This window comes from Labeo rohita, chromosome 12 (genome assembly GCF_022985175.1).
Source record: "Labeo rohita strain BAU-BD-2019 chromosome 12, IGBB_LRoh.1.0, whole genome shotgun sequence".
NCBI lineage: Eukaryota > Metazoa > Chordata > Actinopteri > Cypriniformes > Cyprinidae > Labeo > Labeo rohita.
In genome coordinates this window covers 6,219,371-6,241,277 of record NC_066880.1, presented here as the reverse complement: position 1 = coordinate 6,241,277, position 21,907 = coordinate 6,219,371, and the positions used below count along the sequence as shown (strand labels likewise).

General features: G+C 34.4%; 1 protein-coding gene across 1 annotated transcript in view; it reads left to right on the top strand.

Moving 5' to 3' along the window:
• Positions 1 to 1,341: 1,341 nt before the first annotated feature.
• The window catches only part of kif19 (kinesin family member 19), a 45,700-nt gene continuing 25,134 nt past the window's right edge, over positions 1,342 to 21,907 (top strand). Inside the window, exons 1-2 of the mRNA XM_051124029.1 lie at positions 1,342 to 1,700; positions 4,304 to 4,384. Coding sequence (XP_050979986.1) covers positions 1,662 to 1,700; positions 4,304 to 4,384 — 120 coding nt within the window. The 5' untranslated portion in view covers positions 1,342 to 1,661. The remainder of the gene's footprint in view (positions 1,701 to 4,303; positions 4,385 to 21,907) is intronic.

Sequence of the window (21,907 nt, the reverse complement as noted above, 5' to 3'; positions counted from 1 at the left end):
TTAAATTTTTACTTATTTATATATTTTTTGTTGCGTTTCTGAATAAAATTAGTATTTGTTTGTTTATATTTGTAGTTTGAGGGGCATTGAAATGTAATAAAATAAAAATAAAATATGTGAGGGTTAATGAGGGAAAATGATAAAAGTATAAATAAAAGGTAAAAATTGTTACATAAAAATTATTTAAAGAAAAAATTACAAAAATAAATTTATTAAAATTATTAAATTATATTTTTAATCATTTTTTACTGAATGCCCCTCATATATATATATATATATATATATATATATATATGATGAAAAATACAGAAAGAAAACAGTAATACTGTGAAATATTAATACAGTTTAAAATAAAAAAATAGCATTTAAGTATACTTATGTAAAAAACACTTTAAAATGTGGTTTATTCCTGTGATGCAAAGCTGAATTTTCATCAGCCATTACTCCAGTCTTCAGTGTCATATGATCATTCAGAAATAATTCTAATATGCTGATTTTATTGTTATTGTTATTAGAAGTAGTAGTAGTAGTAGTAATAGTAGTAGTAGTAGTAGTAATGGTAGTATAACGTATAAAATTTGTATTTGTTTGTTTATATGTAGTTTGAGGGGCATTAAAATATAATAAAATAAAAATAAAATATGTGGAGATGAGGACTTCTAATAATAAAAGTCTAAATAAAATGTAAATATTGTTAAATAAATATTATTAAAAATCCATTAAAATAAATTATTAAAATTAAATTATATTTTTAATTGTTATTTACTGAATGTCCCTCAGACTAATATATATATATATATATATATATATATATATGTACACACACACTGTAAAATAAATAAAAATTAAAATAATAAAATAATGGTATAATGGTAATAAAATAATGGTTTTCTATTAAAAATATATATTTTTCATTATTATTATACTGAATGCCCCTCAAACTAATTATATATATAATTAAACTTTATATATATATATATATATATAAAGTACAAAACAATATTCTGAGGTTCATGCAAACATCATGGATTTTCTTCAATTGTTGAATAAAAATTAAAAAAGTTAGCCTTATTGTAATTATATATTAATTATAATATAAATAATATATAATTACAATAAAATATATATTATAACCTCATAAATAAATAAATAAATAAAATTATGTTTTATCTAAAGTATTTCTACATTTTATGGTATGAATACAGGACTGAAACAGCACTGAATCGAAGGAAAAAAGCTGCAGTACAATTCCTGACCAGCAGGTTTCGCTGCTGCCTCAGACTCCGCGAATTTCTGCCCACCTGAGTTGCAGAAGCATCAGCGGCGGTGAATGACGCGTTTCAATGCGCACTGCACTACTGCTCATCTCTAGGGACATCACAAACACAACACAGACACACTCACTCACTCACTCACGGGTTTACTGTGGGTGGAGAGACAAACATCCTGCTCAGACATGGACCTGACGGACTTCACGGGCGTTTAACAGTCGCTCGGGACCCGCGTTTGATCGTTCAGCGTGTTTTATAATCTTGGAAAGAGAGAAGAGCAGGTGAATTGTTGTGTGAATCATGACCGTGCGGCGTCTGTCGTGCTCTCTTCACCTGACGCGCATGTTTTAGTTGACAAATAGCCGTTAAAACGTCCCGCAAAACATTACGATGAAGGACACTGGAGAATCAAAGGATCATCAGCTGACAGTAAGTCCACTTACTTATTGTTTAACTGCACTTGTGTCTAGTAGAGTTTGTAGACTGTATTCAGAGACTGTGTTTACATATTTGTTTGTGTGAATCATCAAATATGCACCTTATGTCCTCACAACATCCTGTAGTTGTAGACTTTTTCGACCAATAATAATAATAATTTGTTTAATGGTATAGTGTATGTACATTTATATGCATTCTGATGCACTTGAGTAATTAGAGCTTGCATATTTACAGTATGTGTATTATGATACATTTCCAGTCAAAAGTTTTTGAACCATAAGATTTTTAATGTTTTTTTTTAAGTATTTCTTTTCTGCTCACTAAGCCTGCATTTATTTAATCCAAAATACAGCAAAAACAGTAATATTGTGAAATAGTTTTGCTATTTAAAATAGTAAAATAAGCTTTCTATTTGAATATTTTTAAAAAATGTAATTTATTCCTGAGATCAAATTACATATTATACTTTTATTTAGCAAAGATGCTTTAAATTGATCAAAAGTGATGATAAAGACATTTATGTTTTTTATGTTTTCAGCATAATAATAATAATAATAAATGTTTTTTGAGCAGCAAATCAGAATATTAGAATGATTACTAAAGGATCATGTGGCTGGAGTAATGATATCAGCTTTGAAATCACAGGAATAAATGACATTTCAAATATATTCAGAAAGCAGTTATTTTAAATAGTAAAACTATTTCATAAAATAAATGCAGGCTTAGTGAGCAGAAGAGACTTTTAAAAAACATTAAAATCTTAATGTTCAAAAACTTTTGACTGCTAGTGTATATAGTTAGTGTAGTTGCAGATATAGTTTTTTTTTCCATTACAGACTATATGCAGTAAATTACTGTATATCCATAACATTTTTATGTATGAGTAGTTGAGATGAAAATAAGTTTGGAAAGTTGATACGTCATGTGTTGGACGCGCTAAACTTTATCTAAACTTAATTTTAAGCAACATTTTGATGTTTCTCTTCATAATTATTATGAAGGCAGTACTATATGAAGTGTTTATATTTTTTTGAATTAATTTCTTACGCCGCAGAGCCATTTAAAATGATCTAGTGAGGAAAAAAGATGGTTACAAATTGCGAAAAACTTAATACATTAGATATAGTGATAAGTTATAGAATCTATGAAATCTAAATATGGGTGCATTATGCATCAGCTATGCACGTGTGTATGATTTTTTGCATAGTTGATAAGATTTCTGCATACTGCATGCACATGTCAGAGTTTCAGCTCTGTTTACCCAATGCAAATATGTGATAGAATACATGAGTTGATGTAAATAAATGTATATAGAATAATAAACAAGTTGGTTTTATTCACTTCAGTAGTCACATTTCATTCCTTGACAGCTTGTCTACTTAAAACCCCAGGACAGATTTCAGTCTGACAGTCTACACTTGTTATATTTAGATTCTCTGGGAGCTTAATACCTGTTTTCTAGTGATCTTTTGCCCCCATCTCAATAATTCACAGCGGCAGTTTAAGTTCCCTTTCTCTTCTTCCACTGTAAGACATCATTCCAGTGCTTTAGCTAATGTAAATGTAAGACATTCATGTACCCTTTCTAGGCCAGTTTCTATATTATGAGCAAATAAATCTGTAGCCCATATTTGGGTGGAGACATTTGCAGTGACTTTATGCAAGTATTGGCTGTGTGCAACATAACAGAACAGGTTTTGCCGCATCCCATTAAGCATATTAAATGTTTAGATGGGATTTGTTGCTTAACAAGCAATAATAGCCTCCAGCTATAATATTCATGCTGCATAATTAACTACCTAGATTGCAGAGCTGCATCGCTGCACCATGACCCATCAGTGTTTAGTTCTGCAAAAGAAACTTTGGTTGTGTGCAAAGCGATTCTCCTGCAGGCCAACTGACTCAAATGCCCTTGAAATACAAATTAATGAGAGTATTGTACTTACATTTGAGATATGTAACCTGCTGCTGTTTATTATTTCCCATGGATGGCGCAATCACTGCCCATTAGTGACTGTATATATATTATATATATATATGTTTTTTTTCATTAGTCTCATTAGTAAATTTTTCATTAGCCTCTCATTAGTAGACATAATTTAAAATATTTATTATATTATATTTAGTATTATATTATATTTTATTTTATTATATTCTAATGTTTTGTTATATTATTTTATATTTTTGTTATATAAATTAAGATACTGTGACAAATAAGCCGCATGCAGTTAAACTTGAATTCACTGCATTAAAATTGCAAGGAATATTTGTATTGCACTGCATTGCGAAATATAGTGTTTATAAAGTAGCCTTATAGTTTTAAGACTTAATATGAGCAGTATATCGATTATTTGATCATTTAAAACATGATGATAAAACGATTAAAAAATATAATGATATATGAATAAAAAAAAAACATGATAAAATAAAAAATATGGTTTTTTTTATGTTTGCTGTTGCTGTTTTTCTTTTAAATCAGTGCCATTTGGTTTAATATTTAATTTAATGCAATGGCATTTTTGCTTTTTAGATATATTTCAGAGTTCAAATACTTTTAGTGACCAGTGCATTACCTTTTTTTTATTGTTTTGCAGGTGGCCCTGCGGATTCGGCCATTGAGTGATGCTGAACTGGAGGAAGGAGCCACTATTATAGCCCACAAAGTGGATGACCAGGTCAGACCAAAGAGATGTGTCTGTTATCGTGTGTGTGTGTGGCACAGAGTCAGCACTGCATGTTACTATTCCTTCTGCATTAGCCTTTTCAATGAAGAATATGTGCATAACTGCCTTAAAAAGATGACTGTGGAATTGCCTCAGTGTTCCGTGCTTTATGTTTGTGTGATCGAGTCGAGTACATTTTGTGTACTCTTGAGGTGGATGTCTGTTGTTTTCTCCAGTCTAAAGACTAAACAGGTGACTCAGGTCATTAAAACAGTAAGCATTAGTTTAATGAGTCCAACACTCATGTTATTGAGAGAAAACGATTGAACTAGTAACAGGCATGCATGTTTTGTAGGTCAAGCGGTCTCTTTTTGTACAAGTGGGTGGTTATTGGTCAGAATAAGATGCAAAGTGGACCAAATTTTATGCTGTTACTCAAAAGTCAGCTATGCAAGACTAGTGACTCATACTATGGAGGCCTGTTTCTGCCACAGGAAAAATAAATAAATAAATAAAAAAAGGTATTGCAATTCAGTTCAGAATGTTCTTTTTTTTTCCAATTCTGAGTTTGTTTCACAATTCAATTTTTTTTCCCACGTATAATCTCGTATAGATATAAACTGTAAAAGTGTAATTCAGAAAAATAATGCGTGTTAATTTGCAAGAAATACAGACTCCTAGAAGAACCAATCCATATAGAATCCAAGAAAAACACTTGCAATTGTAAGATTTAAACTCATAATTGTGAGGAAAAAGTCAGAATTGTGACATAAATAGGCACATTTTTTTGTGGCGGAAACAAAAAGTGAGCAATGTAAAAAAAGTCAGAATTGTGAGATATAAACTTAGAGTTGCGAGATAGTCAGAACATGTCTTTATCATCACTTTTGATCAACTTAAAGCATCCTTGCTAAATAAAAGTATTAATTTCTATAATAGTCAGATAGTACGATAATCAGAATAGTAAGATCAGAATTCTGAGTTTCTATTCTGATTTTTGTTTTCTTTCACGGTCTTCCGTGTGTTACCATACTGACATTAATGCTTTTGTGGATTTAAAAATATAAGGTGTACATTTTATATAAGTACATATAGATGGTGGGGAAAGTCTCAGTGTATCTCCATTGTCTAATTTTAAAACTCTTGTTTTAAAATAAGGTTGGAAAATCAAATGACGACAATAACCACAGGCTGGTTTAGGTGTCTCTAGAGCTCTCATTGGCTGTAATACCCAGATGCTAACCAGGCCCAGTCTTAGTGAATGAGGCAGTGCGGTCAGATATTGCGTCTCAAGGGTCTGAGTCACAAAGACAATTAGCCAATGCTGTGAGACTTCAGCACGACATGACATCATTTCATTTACCTGCGCCTTCAACAGCAGGCAGTCATTATAATTATTTTCACCCATTTCAATCTGAGCTTAGATTGATTAGCTGTTGTAATTATATTTGTATTTCCTGGCATGTGTTAGACAGGGTGACTTTCATTTGATTTATACTTAGAACAATACAAAAGTGCTCCTGCTGAAATTCAGATTATATTAGAGCATATTAAAGCATGATACTTGCAATACCAAGCTTTGATACATTTAAAATAAATAGCTGGATTGCATGAAAAATATGTTGATTTGGTTAAAAGTGTTGGGAAAAAGAATAAATGTAAATACTTTTTACATTTATATGTAGCAGAACTTAAAGCTAATTATAGATTTCAGTGGAGTTTGGATGTAAAATGTTGCTGTGCCAATGACATGATACATAAAATGAAACAATAATGGGCAAAACAGTCAATTTAAACTAGACTGAACACATATTAATGTGTTTTTTTTAACAATTGTATTTAAACATGACCTTTTCCCCACAATTTCCTAGCTTGAATGGGTTTTTCACCATTGTTGTTGTTATGCATCAAGCCTGTTTTCGCCACAGCATCAAAAAATATAATTAAATAAAATAAAAAAGGTAATTGTGACTTTTCCTCTCGGTTCTGCCATTTTTATGAGTTTAAAAAACAGTTATGATAAAAAGTCACTATTAACTTTTTTTTTTTAATTCCATAATGGAAAAAAAGAATTGCAATGTGTAAATTTTGAATTTGGAGAAAAAAAGCCTGCATTTATTTGATCCAAAGTACAGCAAAAACTGTAATATTTTGAAATATTTTTGTCTTTTCTATTTAAATATATTTTAAAATATAATTTATTCCTGTGATTTCAATGCTGATTTTTAGCATCATTACTCCAGTCACATGATCTTTCAGAAATATATTCTAATATTCTGATTTGCTGCTCAAAAAACATTTATTATTATTATCATTATTATTATTATTATTATGTTGAATACAGCTGAGTATAATTTCTTTAATGTTTCTTTGATGAATAGAAGGTTCAGAAGAAAAGCATTTATCTGAAATAGACCCCCCCCCCCCATAAAAAAAATATAAAAAATGTAACTGACTTTTGAGTGGTATAGTGTATAATGTTACAAAAGTTTTTACTGCAGATAAATGCTGATCTTTGTATTTTTCTATTCATCAAAGAATCCTGAAAAAAACTGTACTTAACTATTTTAAATATTGATAATAATAATAATAACAATAAAAAAATGTTACTTTAACAGCAAATCAGCATATTAGAATATAGGTCAGAAAGTAGGTCAGAATTAAAAAAAAGTAAAATGTCTAAATTGCGAGATATAAACATTTGCGATGCTAGAAGCTAGCTTGAAGCAGTTTTGCTCAGTGGTTACTCGTTTTCAGTTAGATACTGTATATTGTTGGATGGCTAATCTTGACTTCAGGCCCATTGGCAGTCAGCTGAGGTGGTCATGTTTACATTCAAGCACTTGGACATAACAATGCAAACTGGTTCTACAAGGGCTGATGGGATTAGTAGCATGTACAAAAAGGTTTTGATGCTGTGCATTATGTTTGTGCAGTCATCCCAATGAATAGAGAAAGAGAATAAGACTGCCAGTACCAACATATAATGAGCTTATGTAAGTGTAGAAAAAGATATAAACACATGCTCAAAAACATGCACGCATGTTTGCTGGTGAATAGCAAGACCAGTTTATGCTGGTCTAAGATAGTAAGGAATTACCCAGATTTGCTGACAAACCAAACTAAGCGCCTTTCTTATCTGTTTGTGCCCAACATGCCATATGGCTGCATCATCTACTAGTAGACTGAGACTGTTTTTTATTAGTGGTGTCTGTGGTGTTTTTTTCCTCTCCGATGGCAGACGCTCATGGAGGAGTAAACCTTAAGAGGATGAGCTCACCGACAGGGGCTTTGGGTGGCTTAGACAGCAGCCACCTGCTCTTCTGTACTTCCAGCCACCTGACGGCTGTAGGATCATGCCAGCATTGGCGCAGCATCGACGCCAACGTGTCCTTCAAAGCTAAATCTGATGGCGCATCGTATTTTGTTAAATGTTTGAATAGCTAATGCATTTGCATTGGCTTCTTTCATTGGTCAAACGCTAAAGCTTGATTTAATGTCGCCTGGATTGCTTGTGCAAATCCTGGGCTAATTCTTTATTTTGACATTACGTTAGTCTTGGACAAATTGGTTTTTGTTAACCCCTCCACATTAGTGTGTGGGTCAGCTTTAGTGTAGTAGTGTTAATTTCGTTAACCAAAACTTGACTTCCATGACTAGACGTGACGACACTGACATTAAACACTGTGACTGTCAACATCCAATATCATTGATTTAAAAAAAAGAGACAAAAATGTAGTTTAAAAATCCAAAATATTTTCTTCAACAATAAAAAGAGGAAAAATATAGACGTTCACAATTTTTTTAATGCTAGGGGTTGCCAGATGTCAAGAGATTTAAATCAGAGCTTTTCTCTTAAAAGGACACATTTCCTACCCAGTGTTTTAGTTTATCTTCACAATCTGGCAATCATGCACACACCTTTTCTACATTGCAAAAAAGTACTGATAATGATGTGTAAACATGGGCAAATATATAAGTTTGTGTTTAGTGATCTTCACTGAGATGTGAAAGTGTAACAGTTCTGATGAAATTTCTCAAATGTGACCCTACACCACAAAACCAGTCATAAGGGTCGATTTTGAAATTGAGATTTTAATTAAATAAGCTTTCTATTGATGTATGGTTTGTTAGGAAACGACAATATTTGGCTGAGATGCAACTGTTAAAAAAATCTGGAATCTGAGGGTGCAAAGCAATCAAAATATTGAGAAAATCACCTTTAAAGTTGTCCAAATGAAGTTCTTAGCAATGCGTATTACTAACCAAAAATTAAGTTTTGATGTATTTACAGTAGGAAATTTACAAATAATCTTCATGGAACATGAATTAACACTAGTGTGTGGTTTAACTAATTTAACAAGACAGACACACCCAGACCTCACTGTTCTCTTAAGGTAAGGTGCTCGTGATGACGCACGTGTGTTACCAGACATACACTGTAGCGATTGGTTCTCTCATACATGCATAAGCACATGCTGAGGAGGCTGAACTGTGCTGTCACCTCTCCTTACCTGTGTGTCATTATACATTGATGATACATATCAATGAGGCAACTCAGCACCTTGGCACCTCGCCGGCCTACAGTGACTTCTTTTCTGTACTCTTTCACATAGGCGAAGTTTAATAAATAGTGGGTGGATGTATTTTATTGTTAATCAAAGCATCCCTCCACTAAACCTCAGAATGCAGATAAACATTTACGACAGCCCGTGACAAGAGCCATAACTCTCTTATAATCAGATAAGCTCATTATGGAGCATAAGCAATTAAAGTTTCGTCTTCAGCTGTATTGTACTGAGACAGATTTGTTTTTGGGTAGTGATGAAATGACCTCATATGAGCTGTATTTTTTGGTCTTCTTTGACAGAATTAAAGTTTTAATGTCAGTTTTAAAGTTGCTTCCTCTCTTGATGTTTTGTAATAGATTTAAATTAATGGCTTAAATCCAGCTGAAATTAATGGATATAAACAGTAAATCCATGTGCTTTTTCTTCAACCATTATTAGATGATTGAAAAATTGGTATAATTAAATGAACATCAACTACTGTATACTAATAGCACACTAGTAATAGTAATAGTAGTAAAAAAAAAAAAAAAGTAGTATTGGTAATAGTTTAAAACATGCATCAGTTCAAACTGTTCAGTTCAACTTTAATTTAATAATTTGTTTACATCATTACATTTTAATACATATACAGTTGAGGTCAAAAGTTTACATACACCTTGAAGAATCTGCAAAATGTTATTAGTTTACCAAAATAAGAGGGTTAATACAAAATGCATGTTATTTTTTATTTAGTACTGAGCTGAATAAAGTATTTCGCATAAGATGTTTACATATAGTACATAAGAAAAAATAATAGTTGAATTTATAAAAATGGCCCGTTCAAAAGTTTACATACGCTTGATTCTTAAACTGCCTGCTGTTCTTCAAAAAAATCCTTCAGGTCCCACAAATTCTTTGGTTTTTCAGCATTTTTGTGTATTTGAACCCTTTCCAACAATGACTGTATGATTTTGAGATCCATCTTTTCACACTAAGGACAACTGAGGGACTCAGTTCACTGATGCTTCAGAAGGAGACACAATGCATTAAGAGCCGGGGGGTGAAAACTTTCTGAATTTGAAGATCAGGGTAAATTTTACTTATTTTGTCTTCTGGGAAACATGTAAGTATCTTGTGTAGCTTTTGAAGGGCAGTACTAAATGAAATGTGTGTGTATATGTATTTATTTAGGCAAAATAAGAAAGATTTACACATCTTCGTTCTGTTCAAAAGTTTTCACCTCCTGGGTGTATTGTATTGTGTTTCCTTCTGTGACACAAAGACATTTCTAATGTTATATTTATAAAAAAAAAAATGTTTTTAATGTTTTCATCATTAAAGGATGTATCATGGTTTCCATGAAAATATAAAGCACCACTGTTTTCTGTTTTCAGCATTGATAATAGTAATAGTTTTTGAGCACCAAATCAGCATATTAGAATAATTTCTGAAGGATCATGTAATCCTGTCATCACAGGAATATAAATACTTTATAAAATGTATATTTTTTTATGCATTTGTGATTTTAATAAATGCAGCCTTAGTAAGCATAAGAGACTTCAAAAACATTAAAGAAAATACTATTTTAGGCTTTCAGTCTATTGCATTTAATCCAATGCTTTACTTGCTGTTTCCTGTAATTAAGTGTGAAATTTACCAGCAATTTCTGAGAATTGTTTCTACACCAAATGAAAGAAACTGGCAGCAGGAAGTGTTGCAGGAAGTCAGAAAATCACCGTGGCCGTAATTACACACTCAGTATGTTCCTGACAACATATTGGCAGGGAATGAGATTTGGATGTGGTGAGGGATGTGTCTCCTGTTGCTTTTAAAGGCTGTTAACTGTTCTGCTCACTAGCGTGTCTGTTTTCCCCCCCTCTCCCACAAACAGTGGGCTGTGCCCTGTTGCCATGCCAACCCACAGACAAGGTCAGGGCCATTGTTCGTTTTTCTTTTCTCGCCCCCCTTCACGAAAGAACATAAGCGCTGATGAACTTAAGGGATGTAAGGTCTTCTTACTGTAGCTAACAAAAACAGCTAGTTATTCTGATCAGACTCACTAATGTGCATTATGCATTGAATTCTCAGTGTGACATTTACCCATGATGCATCTCTTTTAGGTTAGCACAGGTGGTTTGGACACCGCTTCTTCTACAAAGAAAAGAAAGATGTGAAAGGAAGAATAGACCTCAGAGTTTCCCTTTAAAGACCTTGGCGGGTAAACAAAGCCCTGCCTTCATCCGAGCTCGGGTCGTACCTGATAACGTGGCAAATTCCCTCCATTGTGCAAAACAAAGCCGCCGCTTTGGCCCTTCTGTATTCAGTTTCTGCCATCTTTCTCCTCCTTGTGTGCCCGTGAGGACATTCAAATTGCTCTCACCTTGAGTCCAATAACGGAGAGAGCGAATTAGCGGAACGAGCCTCCCTCATGGCGTCGCTCTTGCCACCCCACCGCCACCGCGTGGATCAAAGATATTCATCTCCGGTATAATTATGGTTATAGGCCTTCAAAGCGCTCGCCGCTCCCTGGGTCTTTTCTCTTAGCGTTCTCGAGGTTTGCACTCAACGGCCCGGCTGTTGTTTTCTAGGCTTATTTTGGAGGGAGGATAATAACTTTAGAGCCAGCGAAGGCTGAGGAAAGAGTCTCACAAAGTAGTGTTTGGTGTCTTTTACAGGCGCTCTGTTTGAATAGGCTCAGAGCTGGGCCGAGAAATAGTTCCCCAAACAAAACCAGCCTTCAACAGACAAGATTTAGGCGCAGAGCTGCTGGGGAAAATGCCAGCTGTTAGACTCAGCTCTTTTACAGGTTGACTCTCTGCATTTGTGTTTTATGGTCTACGCACCCTGGCCTGCTCTGTAAATGTCCATCACTGGAATACAGTGCCATTGGCCATACAGGGGGCCATTACTACTGGTTTTCCACTTGCAGGTTTTTATTAAGACTCTTATCTTTCTACATTACAAAGTCTTTTTTTATAATGCTCTTTCTTTGTATAAACAGCAAGAATGACAAGTAGATTTAAAAAGTTTTATAACATCAAATAAATTAGTTAATTTTCTGTTAAACAGCTTTTTAGCCGAAACAACTTCATGAAATTCTTCCCTTTGTTGGTGCATTTTGCACTTTTAGAAAAAAAGTTACATTGCCTTTTCAAAAGGTACTTTGTACCTTATGGCTAAAAGATATGTATTGGTACTTTAAAGGTACGTATTAGTACCTAAAAGTGTGTATAAGAGTACCCATATAGTCCATATTAGTAACTTTTTGAAAAGGTACTAACCCTAGTGACAGCTTTTTGGAATGTCTGAGCGCTTGTCCCATATTTTTAAAGTCACAGTGTATTGAAAGTAGGGCTGTCAAATGATTAATCGTGATTAATGGGATACAAAATAAAAGTTTGAATGGAGGCAGATCTGAAAATGCTTGCATTTGGGGGAGGGACGTTCTCTCTCTAGAGAGCATTTGATTGGTTGAAGATGTTGTGAGTTCAGGAGTTGTGAGTTCAATATTGAGTCATCAGTATTGTGATTTGTAAAGGAAAACTGTAAAATCAACACTTAAAACAGCTATGCAAACAGTTAATTTGATCAACTTTTGCTAGCATATAGATGGCCTTTTTGCAAATAAACATTGCCTAAAAGCCTGAAAGCAATTTTTAATTTATTTTTTAATTTAATTTATGGGGTCAGGTCATCATAAGAATAAGTTTAAGGATTAGTTCAGTTTAATGTAATAGGTCATGGCAACATAGGTTTTTAAATTAAATAATTTAACCTTGACTGAAATGAGCCTGATTTAAGGCAGCAACTGAAATTTAGTGGAAATATTTTACAATGTATTGAGAAATGTATCTTGCTTGCAGGTGAACCGTGAAAAGCCATAACCCAAATTATCCAGGTTGTTGTCCTATTAAAAGTGTTGAAACTCTGAATTGTGTTAAAAAAGATGCCAGTGTTTACAATGCGAGCTGAGAAGTTGAGTGGATGTGTAAAGCCGCACTAATAGACTGTCTGACCTTAAAAAAGCTCTTCCTGGCGACATGTGGGGTTTCTTTAAGTGGTTTAGCAAATGCTTCTTTACTCATGTATACCTGTCCTATTCTGGACTCACCGTCTGTTCTTCCTTTCTCTTTCTCCTTTCCTTCTCTCTTAATCAGGTGAGGTGGGCTCTGTTGATAAGTCTTGAGGTTGAAGAGGATTGCAGTGTGCTGAAGGGTTCTCTAGCAGCATGTGAGACCTTCTCACTGCAGCCTTGATTGCCTCTATGCCTGAACATTGGGCTGAAATTAATGTAGAGCTCACTGATTCATGCTGATACATGAAGATGGTATTTAACACGAGGCTTTAGGCTAAAATGCAGTGAACAAAAATCCGAAGTTCACAGGGTTTGTGCACTACTCAGAGAATTGAATTTAATTTGAATTTAGGTTGCAAAGAAGATTCTAAATTGTAAATTTGAATGTAAGGAAGTGTAATTAAAATAATTTGAAATTCAGGTTTTTCAAGACAAAATCCTTGTCAACTCAATCAGAGGTCCCCAGCTTTTTTGAAGAAAGATAGACATAGTGATGAAAGTCAAAATATTAAATGTCATGGATGAATATTTACTGAGTAGTCCACTATTTTGTAGAGGGGGGTCAAAATGGCCGAGATTCAGAGTCAAATTACAGGGGGTAAAAATTACTTCAGAAAGATGGCAGCATCATAATGTTATTTTCACACACAGATTGGTAGGTCTGTTAGTAAAATCTGTTAACTTTAGCAATTAATTAATTAATAGCATTGCATTATGTGCCAATGGTGACCATTCAAAAATGAGGAGAGTTGCACTTTTCAAGTGTTTTCTCCAAAGTTCACAGGCCTGTAACTCAAGAAGTATTAAAGATATCTAAACTTTGGAAATAAATAATATTTATGGCACTCAGACAGGTATATTTAATGCAGTTGTTTTGATAGAAGACAACAAGATACATCTCTAGTTTCAACATTATTTGTTCTTCGGACATTCCTCTTTAAAAGAAAAGAAGAATCATAATTTTGCATACTGGCACACATATAGTTTTTGACCACTGAAAATGTGTACATTTTAACAATTTACTCCTGCAGCTATATTAAAATTCCAGTATCTCTGGAACCGAACCATATAGGGCCTTAAAAATAAAGATGGCAAAAGGAAAGTTTGTTAAGACCCAATATCTAAAAGACCATTAAGATATCTTTAAAACTTCTTGAGTTACAGGCATGCAAACTTTGGAGAAAAAAACTTGAAAAGTGCTGTTTCCTCATTTTTGGCTTTCATCACTATACACATCCATCTTTCTTCAGGAAAAATGCTAGCAAAATCAAAAATTTGAGCCGGGGAAGTTTTTGAAATTAGTTTGACTTGATACGTTTGATAATGTTGGAAAAACATTGGAGTTTGAAAGTTGTAGACCTAACAGACAGATTTGTATAGATGATTGCACAACTTGCACAAAATTGTTTCAACTTAAAGTGTTTGCGCGGCCTTAATTTTAAGTTAACTCAACTCAAATATCCACGTTTTAGTAAAACTAAAATTTCATGTTGACTAAACTTAAAATTTTAAGACAACATGAACACTTACTTTTTTTAAAGTTTTTTTTACGGTGTGGATGGATGATTAAATCTAAATGTGAATTTGATTTATATATTTCATCATATTTAAGAAATTAACTTTTCTGGACATGGGCAGAAACACACTTCCCCAAAAACACATTACCTGAATTCAGCTTTCTGAGAAATTCACTTCCAAACTCTTACTAAAACCATTCAGAAATTGGCTGTATATGTCATATACAGCAGTGTTAGGTATTGTGTATTTTGATTTAGAATCAGTGAATGATATAAATGTGCATCATGTTGTCTTTGTAAATGTTCTATTCTACTGGACTCTGTCCAGTTCTCTTGCTTTAGGGTAGCCAGTGAAATGTAGCTGGATCCGTCTTATCCCATGTGGCACTCAATACCTGTTACACAAGCTATGGTCTGGCAAAGCTTCAACTTCAGCTTTAGCTGAGCTCTTATTCTCTACACTGGCAATACCAGACATAGAGAGAAAGAGTGTGAGCAGACCACATACATGAAGTTAGTTTAGCTAGAAGGATGACAACTGGGAAATCAAGACAAAAGTAATAAAAAAAAACGGAAGGCACGGAGGGGGCACAAGTTGTTGGTCTTGTAATAACACACTAGAGATCCTAAAATCTCAGGCCCAGGACAGCGGCACAACATAAACGCTGCCTCCCCAATGAGTCTTACACAACTTTATAATCAACCACTCATATTAGCAGCGGTTTCAAAACACGTTTTTAATCAATGACCCATGTGTATCATCTAGTTGGTCTTAAGCGGCCTATAAGTTGCGGAGTATTGCATTTGATTTAGGTACTCTAGATAGATAGACAGATAGGTAGGTAGGTAGATAGATAGGTAGATTTGAGATAACAGGCGGAAGAACTCTTTAAGAGGGACACGAGGAGCTCTCAGGTTGCATTGAGCTTCTCCGCTCTCAGAAGAGCACTCAGCGGTGTTAGTCACTGCTATCTGAGGTAATAAAGCTGTTTTGAACCTCTCTGTGGTCTTAGAGGGCTTATTATGGGCTGTTATTTGGTATTATCTTGCGCTGGACTCAGTCCCACTGCACCTACCTGCTGTCCTGCATGCTCATCTATAATGAGACTCATGCGCTTTTGCACTTGTTAGCCAAAATGAGCGTGAGGCAGTTTGCTTGTTTTTTCTTATCATTTGCGTCCCATAGGGAGGAAGCATGTTGTTTCTCATGCTGATGAAAGGTGCGTGCGTGCGTGCGTGAGGCTCAGTGCATGTGAGTTGATCGTCAAGGTCGGATATCCTGGTTTGGGGAAGAGGTTATACTTTGGTGTCCTTTTGCATGTGAAAGATGATAGTCAGCAGTGAGACTTGCTGAAGAATTGCTGCCAACGTCATGTCATTTTTCATATCCTTTTGAGTAAGTTTCTCAATAGAACAGTTGTGTAAGGTTATACTGACCCAAGCAGGACTAAACACTGCTGATGGAGCCATTTTGTACCTGCTCAGCCAAGTACAATAACTCAACACGTTCCAGATTATACGTGATCGGAGTCCAGAGAAACCGCAGCTGGACCCTTACAGCACAGCGTGAAGCCCCACTGGTTTTCTTTTTGTTTTGAGTTCAAACAGCTATGCAGTGCATTTCTTTTCTTTTGAAATATTTAGTCAGAAAGTAGTCATATTATATTATATTATACTTTGGCTCAAATAAAAGCAGGCTTGGTTTGCAGAGGAGACTTCTTTAAAAAACATTAAAAATGTTACAGTTCAAAAAATGTTGACTGGTAGTGTACATAACTTTTATTTCTTAATTTTTTTGTTTCTAATCTTACATTTACATTAATGCATTTGGCAAACGCTTTTAACCACAGGAAGTTGCATTAGGCACAATTTTTTTTTATCTTTTCTTGCTTTCACTGGAAATCAAACCCCTGACCTTAATGTTGCTAGTGTCTAATTTTATGCCTTTCTGCATCATATTTCCAAATGTATTAGTAATTAGTGTGATTTTTGTAGTAATTATTGTTATTTTATTCATTCTGTAGTCTTATCCAATGTACGACAGGTTCCAAAGTTTGAATTCTTTAACTGCCAGTTGTACAGTGTTATATGGAAATGTTGTCCCTTTGGTGTTAGTACAGCCTGCACTGTTGTTTTTGTCTTTTACTGCGCTCTGTACAAAAGTTTGTTGACAAAACACTTAAACTGTCTAGACCTCAGGGTGCAAATCTCTGTGATGTGGTCTCAGCCATCGGTCATGTCCCACTTTGTTGTGCAGTGCTGACCTCCATGTCTTGACCTGAAAGTGGCCTCTGACCTCATTCTGCGCTGGGTGCCGATCGTCCCAGCTGTGAAGCTGTATAAATGCCAAGGTAATCTCAGGAAAATAAGATGCAGCAGTACAGGATGCCACTTGTTTGTACGTGCATGTCCGGTTGTGTTTAACCTCCTTTCATTGTATTAACTTTAAAGTCCATCAGTGAGAATGGAGATCAGCTTGAGACTCTAAAAATATTGGACTGTTATCCTTCTGGTACCAACAAGGATTTATTGTTTGTCAGAGATCATTAAGTTTATGAAGTTTTTACCTCCGGTTTAACCTTCGCTCAAATTGTATTGGCGACTCCCCTGCTCATTCCCAGGCATGTCGGGGCCTGTTTATTCGGTGATGTTTTTCCGCCTTGATTTGACCTGATGCACTGGTGTGTAACTCGAATGTTGACGCACAAGTAGAGCAGGAACTTCTTCAGTGGATGATCTTGATTTTTGAGTCAGCGCCAATGATATTGAGACCGTATTGAGATTAGAGGATCACCATCTTTATAGTGTTTTGACCAAGTTGCCAGGAAACAGTACTTAGGCCAAGGACAATGTAAATGCAACCACACGGGCAAAGCCAAGACTAACATAAAACCAAGACTCCATTTCAGGCCCTTTGGATTTTTTGACAAATAGTCCAATATTACCCAGTTGGCTTGTGTTTTACTGGAACACCCACTGTTATTGCCTTTGACTTAACATTGGCCAGCTTTAGACACAATTATGACTGTCAAATTATTGTACTTTTATATTATATACTGAATTTATTGCAAAACACATCTTACATACTACATACTATAAGTATGCAAGATTGTAGTATATAGATTTATCAAAAGCATTTTGTGGATCATGTGGTTCACAAGGCTCAAAAAATTCAAGTTCACTGCTGTACCGGATGCGCTCCCAAGCAAATTTACTATGTTAGAAAAGCCATTTATGGAGCTGATTATGTGACACAAACATCAAAATGTATTAGTTTAGAAATCATCCACTATGGTAAATTTGTATTTGAGGTCATAATGCAGTTTTATGCAAGCAACCATGTGAAAATAAGTCCTTGTTAATTTATAATTTGCCTCTGTAATCATAATCATAAAGAATATGTTAATGTAGGCTGGAAGTGTTGTTAAACACAGCACTAAACACACAGCACTGTCCAGCTTAGTTTTCCACCATTTTTATTTAACTTGTTGAATTCAAAAGTTCCTTTCATTTGCGGAACACTTTCAACGTGAAATGTCCAGTGAGTGGCGATTTAAAAAAAAAAAAAAAAAAAGTTACATTTTATCTACAGCAGAAGTTGGTTGTTGTTCGTATTTCAGTAGTTTAGATATAAAATGTCCATTAAGTAGCACTTAAAGGTTAATGCTCTATCACAATTGACAGTAACATACCACCGGCACTAAACCTAAACAACAGATTTATCAAAAGCAAATATGAGATAAAAATCCATTTCATGAAGCAACCTTGCCACTGTACCTTGGTTCTACAAGTATTTGAGTTCTTTTATAGTAGCATGTGGTTTACGGGACTCGTACAATTCAAGTGCATTGCTGTACCGGGTGTGCTCCCAAGCAAGTTTACTATATCTGAAAAGCTTTATATGGAGCTGTTTATGTGATGCAAATGTCAAAATGTGTTAGTTTACAAATCATGCACTGTGGTAAATTTGTATTTGAGGCCATAACATAGTATTGTGCAAGTAACCGTAAACCTAAATAAAATAAAATAAATTAAAAAATGAATTAAAATAAAGTAATAAAAAAATACTTTCTACCAACATAAAAATGCATTTCATGAAGCAACCTTGCCACTGTACCTTGGTTCTACAAGTATATGAGGTTTTTTTTTTTTTTTTTTTTTTTTTTATAGTAGTGTGGTTTACAGGACTCGTACAATTCAAGTGCATTGCTGTACCAGGTGCGCTCACAAGCAAGTTTACTACATGTATATGGAGCTGTTCATGTGATGCAAATGTCAAAATGTGTTAGTTTAGAAATCATGCACTATGGTAAATTTGTATTTAAGGTCAAAACTTAGTTTTTTGCAAGCAACGATGCAAAAATAAGTCTTTATTAATTTTTAATAATAAAATTTCAATTTTTCTTAATTGATTTGCCTCTGTAATCATAATTATAAAGAATATGTTCATGTAAGCTGGAAATGGTAGTGAATTGTGTATAGACACAGTTTGGGAGTTCTAAATCTAAACAGTAGATTTATAAATAGCAAACATGAAATAAAAACATTTTGTGAGGCAACCTTCCAACTGTATCTTGCTTCTTCAAGTATTTGATTTCTTTTATAGTAGCATGTGGTTTATGGGACTTGTACGTTGAAGTGCGTTGCTGTACCAGGTGCGCTCCTGAGCAAGTTTACTCTGTCAGAAAAGCAATACTGAGCTGATTATGTGATGCAAACTTCAAATGTGTTACAAATCATGGTACATTTGTGTTTAAAATTTTAACAGTATTGTGCAAGGAACCATGGGAAAATAAGTCCTTTTTAATTGATAAATTGCCTCTGTAATCCTAATCATAAAGAATATGTTCATGTAGTGGTGTTTTACTGCCACTTATGTTCATGTAAGCTGGAAATGGCAGTGAATTGTATGTATAGACACATTTATTGCGTTTAATGAAATTTAAATTAGTTTGGTACAGTATAGCACTTGAGCTGCACATCTTAGTTTTCTACCATTTTTTTTATCTTCTCGAATCAAAAAGCTTCTTTCAGTTTCAGTACACTATCGAGATATTGCGCACTGCTGTTTCTTGAAAATGAAGAATTTGGACACCCAACTTATTTGACCTACTGCTTTTTTCCATACTGTGTTGCAGGGACACCAAGTATGTTTACAGCCGGCAAGTTTAGCCTTGCATAGCTTAGCACAGAGTGGCCTGCAGACAGGCGATGTCAAAAAAGTAAAGGAACAAGCATCGCCAAGTAGCTTGTATCAGGTTGGCAGCACTAGAACAGAGGAGGCACTCAAGGCTCTTGTAAGAGGAGACACCATTGTTGGGGTACCGTGTCGGAGAAGCAAAGAAGGGATGATGAAATGAAAGAGTGGAATGAAGGGAGTGGCTGGCCCATCAGATAGCTTTCACCTTCTCAAAGCACAGCTCTTGGCTTTGAAAGGGCCACTCAAAGGTCACGGCCTTTTCAAGACTCGGAGCTGCACGGTTTGTGTTTGGGCCTATTGTTTGACGGTGCCTTGTACGTCAGGTCTGCAGACGGCTCTGTGAAATCCTTGTGCTATCTCCAGAGCACAGTGTGGAGCAGAAAACCTCATGTTCAGACAGGTGTCATGGATGCCTGCCTTGCTATACAGAGTTTCTTGTTGAAGGTTAAAGAGATAACTATTGATTGTGCTTCTGAGGAACTACAAAAAGGTGAAGTTTTTTTTTTTTTCCCTCCAGAATTTTTATTTTATTTAATTTTATTTAATTTTATTTAATTTTATTTAATTTTATTTAATTTTATTTAATTTTATTTAATTTTATTTAATTTTATTATTTTATTTTTGTTGTGTAGTTTCTCATATCTTCAGAAAGAAATGTTCCCTCCATCTTTAACTTGTTGGTGAGGACAGAGATGTGTCAGGGATATGTTGAAGTGTGAAACTGATCTGCCTAATATAATGTGGCATCACACCTGCAGTTGCTGTGACCAAACTCATTAAGGGTCATTAAAGGTGTGAAGGAAATTTGACACGTTTGTCTATGTGTGTGTGTTAATTAAATGCCATGTGAAGTTCCTAAAGATCATCTAGTAGGATGTCTGTTGAAGGAATGATTCTTATTTTAGTCCTAAAAGTGAGAATTTTATTTGTTAACCCTTATGTCATCTCAAACTCATATGACTTTCTTCTGTGGAACACAAACAGAGAAATATATATTTATTTATTTATTTATTTATGTATTTAATGTTTATTATATATTTTTTCATCCAGAATGGATCCAGTTTTTTATTTTATTTTATTTTTATTTTATTTATTTTATGAAATTCATACTTTTATTAAGCAAGAACGCATTAAATTAATTAAAAGTGACAGCAAAAGACATTTATAATGGTGCAAAATATTTCTATTTTTTAAAAATCCTGTTCTTTTGAACCTTCTATTAATAAAATAATTCAAATAATTTTGAAAAATAATGGTCACATTTACATTTTCTGCAAAAATGTTGAACAGATTTATTTAGTGATGATAATGTAACAGTGATGATACAAAAATAATGGTAATTTAAATGTTTATTCAGGTTTTAATAGAGATTGAATGGGACAAGACAGAAAATGCATTTTGTTGATGATGTTTAGTAACGAATGCATCTCTTATGCTCTTCTCTTTCCTCCTTTCTTTCTTGCTATGATTAAGGGTCTATTTTCCTCTAACCTATCCCATTGGAGCAGAATAGCCATCTGTCAATGATATATTGCTTGCAATGTGTGTGTGACAGTGTTACAGTGAGTTACAGCCCTGCCTGTGTGTGTGTGTGTGTGTGTGTGTGTGTGTGTCTTCCCCCAGTGAGGCCCCTCTACTGCTACAGCTGCCCCCCTCACTGCCATTCTCCATCAGGCTAATAGCAACAGGTGTCTGAGTCGGTCCACACCCGCTTCTCTGTAGCCATGACAACTAGCGTGTCACACAATAAAGGGAGGGGACATAGTATCTGGAGAAGATGCACATATAGATGTCAGCGCAAACACACCAGCATTCATGCATGCTTTATCACCAGCATGCACACACATGCATCTCTATGGGTACACGAGCAAACAGTGACCTGCATGTGATGGAGAGACAAACATCTGTCCACTGATCTTTCAGCAGGTCAGATGGCTGACGTGTCATCTTAAAGCCAGGCTCACTTGCCATATGTGACTCAAGTTCATTTAACTCAATTTTTTTCCACAAATTTTTGTATGTACTTTTTACCCATATAGTGGCCTATATGATATTCAAAAGTACAAAAATATTAACGTGTTGTATGCCCTCAATGCCACAGTTAGGTATTTTTTTAAATACATTTTTTAATGTATAAATATATTTTACTATTTATAAAATCTATACTTTTTTAATAATAAATAAATAAATAAA